The following is a 6,000-nucleotide window of genomic DNA, read 5'->3' as shown; positions in this document are numbered from 1 at the left end:
ACAAAAAAAAAACTCAACAAAAAAAGAAATGCTCTCAGGGATCCCTGTGCATGGCTGTGCAAGTCGAGGGGGATGTCTCATTGCCACGCAGCACCGCCTGGCCAGAAAGGGCTCCCAACTCAAGAAAAGGAAAAGAAAACAAACAAACAGTTCAAAACAAACAAACGAACAAAAGCCCCGGGATCCCACCAGCGCGGCAGCCCAAACCGGGAAGCAGCTCCACACTCGAACGGAGCTCCACAGCCCCTCGGGAAGAAGCAAAGATGGCACACGGAGCCACGTATTTGAGTGAAAGGAGGGGGAGGTGGTGAGAGTTAAGGAAGAAATCGAAAGAAGCAGGAAAAAAGCAACACTAGCAGCCAACAAATGGCACTCAGAGAGCCAGCTAGTGCGGGCTGGTGTTTCTCGGACAAGAGACTGTGTCTGCGGGAAGCAGAGGGGGCCGAGTGTGGGTGAAGAAGGGTAGGGAGTGGGAAAGTGTATATCACACATTACCAGAGCTCTGCAGCCCCTCAGGAAGAAGCAAAGATGGTGCACGGAGCCAGGTATTTGAGCAAAAGGAGGGGGAGGTGGTGAGAGCTAAGGAAGAAATCAAAAGAAGCAGAAAAAAGCAACACCAGAAGCCAACAAATGGCACTCAGAGAGCCGGCCTGTTCGGGTGTGTGGAATCCAAGCAGGCGGTGATTACGAGTCAAGAAATCGTGGCCGCGGGAAGCAGAGGAGGCTGAGTCGGGGTGAAGAAGGGTGGGGGGTGAGAAAGTGTATATTGCAAATTACCGGTTCTTTTGTCTCCTGCTGGATGCTCCATGAGGCTGCTTTCTTGTACCCCGTTTGCTGGTCTCAGATAGGAGTCCAAGATGGCGGATCCGCGCTGCGTTAGCTGGTAGGGGACCTCTGCATGAATCTCTCCTCGATTTCTGTTCTCTTTCAGTTTTCTCACTCCATTTGGTGCTTGGCTGAGTTCTCGATTTGATGTTTTAGGGTTTCAGGATTGTTGTATTCTCTGTTTGGCTTAGTTTTTTGAATCTTTGCTGTGGAGGGACGGCGTGGTGCTTCTGCCTAGAGCACCATTTTGCTGGAACTCTGCTATCACATTTTTAATTTGACCAAAAGTTGGGAAAGGAGAATGGTCTGAAGGTCAGATCAGGATGAGGAGGACTGGCAGGTTCAGTAGCAGTGAGCAGCAGTGGAGAAAAGGTAAGGATTCAAGATGAGAATCAGGAGGCCGGTTTTGGAGTTTGAAATCTTGGAGACAAGCAATTCTAAGTATTGATTAGATTACAATTATGGCCATACTTGTGGCTGGATGGGTAGAAGAGAAGAGGAGGTCAGTTTAGTTGGAAAATTTGAGGAGCCATGAGATCAGGGGTAGGAGAATTGATCGGAAATCATTTCTTGAGGGCCTATGATATGCCAGGCAAGGGATGATGTCATAATGTGAGAAGCAGAGAGAAGAGTGAAAGTGGATGCCATGAATTCCAGATTTGGAAGGATCAGTGAGAGAGTAGAACCATAGCCTAGAAGTAGTATGTGAGGAGAAGTTTTTGAAGTGCTTAGAAGATCAAGCAAGCTCATGACAGACGTCATTGGAGTACAATGAATCTGGCACATTCTTTTCTTGTATCAAATTTAAGGAGCAGATTTTCTCTTTGATGTTCAGTAAAGGCACTTTGATGAACATTGAGACACTGGCTGCTGCTATTTTGTCTATTTAAGAGCTGATTTCTTTAATATGGAATTACTAAAAATTATACTTATGAATATAGTTTGAAGAAATCCAGGTATGAAACATCAAGCTTTCAATATATAAATTATAGTGCAATAAGTACATAAAAATTATTTTTCTTTACTGGAGGATTTACTGTGATCCTTTACATATGAATTCCTTTGATATCCTTATTACCCACTTGAGAAATTAAAAATGATATTGAAGCTATAGACACTTTAACAATAATCTATTGATCAAAGAGAGATATGCTTATAGTTCCATTGGTCTTTAGAAACAATACAGTGTGTTCCCAAAGCACAGTTTATTTAACCTCCCTCAGGAATTCAAAACATTTTCATCGATCGATTAGAGAATTAAAAAAAATCTGTATAGTGTTAAGAAATATTAACATCAAAGAAATTATAACAAATCAACTAATTTAAGTAACATGTATATAATATTCTCTGATGGTTCTTATTCCTTCATTATAATAAGTGTGTAAAAGAAGTGGCCCTTTAGCCAGATAACCTGAGGTAGAGATCTTGAGCTTAATCCTTCTTGTGACTGCCTTATGGTTAGATCTTGCCTTTCTTTTTCCCTGGAAAAATAAGAATAATAATTAATGTCATTGTATTGGTTTTGTGAATAAAACAAGCATGTGAATGTATTTTGAAAAATTAACTGTAAATATATAGCATTTGGAATGTCCTTACTGAAGTCAATGCTGTCAAAATTCTGTGATTTTCAGCCCTTCACCAACTTTATCTGCAAAATTTATGATTATCATCTTCTTTGTTGAAAAGGAAGCCTCTTAGAAGGAGCAAATACTCATTTCCTAGGGCCATCTTTAAAAATTTTTAAATGTGATAGCTGGTGCTTTCTAGCCATGCCCAAGTATTAGCCCTGACCCCTCACCCTGCCCTTTTCTGAAGCCACATGTGCAGTAGCGCAACTCTAGTTCTCTCTGCTTCACTCTCTTGATTCTTAATACAATAAGTTGCAGATCTTACTTAAATAACTTGAGAAGTTGTGATTTTTATTTAAATAATTAGGGAAAATGCTTTTGATGACTTTCAGCTGAATATTAACATCATTTAGGCCAAACTCTACAGAATGAAGGAACTAGTAGACACACCTGAAGTAAATGCTAGTAATCATGTGAATATAGCATATATTTATTTTCTTTCTTAATAGTTTGGGTTTCTTTCTTTCTTTTTCTTTTTTTTTTTAAGATAGCCATTCCAGGAGAAAAACATAGTTGCTATCTATTCAGCTCTTCTGGATATATATAGCTCAAGGAAACTTTTACATCATTATTGTGTCTTCCTTGATCAAAATAAATAAACTGAAATGTCAAGAACTGGAACATGCTATGATTTGAAACAAGGCAGATCTAGTTCAAATTATTAGGTGGCCTTAAGGGAGTCATGTAGCCTTTTGGCATCTCATACTCCCCCCATCTCTAAAATAGGGATAATAGTTATTCATTCACTCATTCATTCAGCAAATATTTACAGCCACAAATAAGACAAAAGGCCCCGAACTTCTGTAGCTTACACTTTTAGTAGGGAGAACCAGATAAACAGAAACACATAACTAACATAATTTCCAATAGTGATAAATGCAATGAAGAAAATAAGTCAGAAGAACGGGATGGAAAGTGATTAGGGGACCAGAGAGGAGGGATATGGCCACCCGATTAGGGAAATCCTCTTTGAGGAGGTAGCACATGTGACCTTAGACCCAAGTAATAAGGAGCCAGTCATGGGTAGATCTAGGGCAGTGGAAAATCCTTGATGGTTGGAGAGGCAGACAGTGTCCAAATCACATAGGGTATTATACCAAAAACCAAACCCATTGCTGTCAAGTTGACTGTGACTCATAGTGACCCTATAGGACAAAATAGAACTGCCCCAAAGGGTTTCCAAGAAGTGGCTAGTGGATTCGAACTGCTGACCTTTTGGTTAGCAGCCAAGCCCTTAACCACTGCACCATCAGGGCTCCATAGGGTATTACAGGCAATGATAATGAATTTGCATTTTATTCTAATTGCAATGGGAAGAAATAAAAAGGCCCTAAGCAAGGAAGTGATACTGTATAATTTACATTTTAGAAAGATTCCTCTGTATAAATAAATTACTAAAACTTGTAAGATAGTTCAGTAGGCTTGCAACAATCAATCATGTTCCTGTATATCAGCAATAGATAGTTTTAAAATATAGTTAAAAAGATACCATTTACAAAAGCAAAAACAACAAAAAAGAGAAAGAGGAATACATTAACGAAAGAGTTTAAAGATCTTTATGGAAGCCTATTATAAACGTTATTGGAAGGTATTAGAGAAGGCCTTAATTAATGAAGATATACTATGTTCATAAATAGAAAAGCTTCATATCACAAAGATATCAATTCTCTCCAAATTATGTAATAAATTCAGTGCAATTCCAATTAAAAGTCTCAGGTGTCTTTTTTTTTTTTTTTTTCCTTTGTGGAACTTGACAATCTGACCCTAAAATTCATGTGGAAGAACAAGGGGCAAAATTAGGCAAGTCGATTCTGAAAAAGTATAGGAATTTGCCCTACAAGATATCAACACTTATAATTAAGACTGTGATATTGGGAGAAGAATAGACAGATAGACCAACTGAACAGAATAAAGAGCTCCCAAACATGTCATATACATGAGAAGTTGTTATGTTACAAAAGTGGCATTATAGGTCAGTGGGGGAGAGAATGTATAAGAACTGCTGCTCAGCCATTTGGTTATTCATATGAAAAACAATCAATCCAAATGGTTCAAAGATAAGACCATGAAAAACCATACTTTAAAACATTTAGAAGAAAATATACAAGAACAGCTTTATAACTTTAGGATAGGGAAGGATATCATGATATGCACATATTTTAATAAAGAAATATATACAGTGAAACCTGTGACAGCTGGAACTTGACGGAACTGCCTTGTTTTTCTGGATCTTACAAGTTTTCTGCCTTTGACAAGGTGCAATCTTACCACTTTTATATCACTCTAAATTAGTGGAAAATACGAGGGTAAGTAAAGTATTACTACTAGGGTTCCAGTTCATACATGCACAGATTTATTGCAAACAAAACATGTTAAATATGTCTCTGCCATCAGTGGATAGCTGCAGATAAGTTCTCACAGTAATACACTTGTCTTAGTCTCGTTAGGGTGCCTTCCAAAAAAAGGATACTTTTTGTGCCATGGAAAAAATTTTAAGGTCAAGGCTAAAATAAAATTTTTAACAAAACTCAAGGGGACATCTTCCCAAATCATTGAAGCTTTGCAACAAGTTTATAGGAATGCTGCCCCACATAAAACAACAGTTTTAAATGGATCAAACATTTTAAGGAAGGTCGGGAGGACCTCAAAAATGAGCCAAGAGAGGGAAGACCACTCAGAAGGTTATGGCGACTGTTTTTTCCGATTCTAAAGGGGTAATTTTGACAGATTTTCTCAAAGGACACAGGACAATCACGGGCTTATTTTGAAGAAGTTTTAAGGAAACTGAAAACTGCAACGGTGAGAAAAAGGCCAGGAAAGTTGCACCGAGGAATTTTTTTCCATCACGACAATCACCTGCTCATTCTTCAAGAGTAGCAAGGGCTGTCCTACAAGAATTTTGTTGGGAAACCTTACCCCATCCACCCTACAGCCCTGAGCTTGCCCCTTCAGACTTCTTTTTGTTCCCAAAACTCAAAGGACAATTAAAAGGAACACGATTTGGGTCCCTGGAGAATGCCAAAACTGCCATTTTGACTTGGTGTAAATCGAAGAGTGCAGAATTCTTCGGGGAAGGGTTAAGAGAGACGGAAACACCACCTTCAGAAGTGTATAGACCTAGATGGAGGATATGTCGAGAAACAATAGCTTCGCATTTTGATATTTTTGTTTAATAAAAGTTTCTATGATTTTGTAGCAATACTTTTTGAGTTACCCTTGTATTTGAGTTTTCCTTCTCTGACAGGTTTCTGCCTTATACAGGTTCCAGCTTTCACAGGTTTTACTGTATTTAATTATATTAACATTTAAAACTTGTGTATCCAAGACATCATAAAGTGAAGAGAAACCACAAACTAGGAAAAAATATTTATAACCTAAAAAACCAACAAAGGTTTATTTTCCTAGAAAATAGTGAACGAACAAAGCCTATGAATTAATAAAACAAATAACCACACCAAAAAATAGGCAAAGGATATAAAGTTGAAAAGGAAAACTGACAGGCCACTAAACACATGAAATAATGTTCTGCTTCACTAGTAATAAGAGA

General features: G+C 38.3%; 1 protein-coding gene across 1 annotated transcript in view; it reads right to left on the bottom strand.

Moving 5' to 3' along the window:
- Positions 1 to 6,000, bottom strand: part of MATCAP2 (microtubule associated tyrosine carboxypeptidase 2) — an 81,560-nt gene that overhangs the window by 70,413 nt on the left and 5,147 nt on the right. The window contains exon 2 of the mRNA XM_023739576.1: positions 2,237 to 2,306. Coding sequence (XP_023595344.1) covers positions 2,237 to 2,306 — 70 coding nt within the window. The remainder of the gene's footprint in view (positions 1 to 2,236; positions 2,307 to 6,000) is intronic.

The sequence above is a fragment of the Trichechus manatus genome, unplaced genomic scaffold (genome assembly GCF_000243295.1).
Source record: "Trichechus manatus latirostris isolate Lorelei unplaced genomic scaffold, TriManLat1.0 scaffold00137, whole genome shotgun sequence".
Classification (NCBI taxonomy): Eukaryota; Metazoa; Chordata; class Mammalia; order Sirenia; family Trichechidae; genus Trichechus; species Trichechus manatus.
This window is presented reverse-complemented; position numbering and strand designations above follow the sequence as displayed.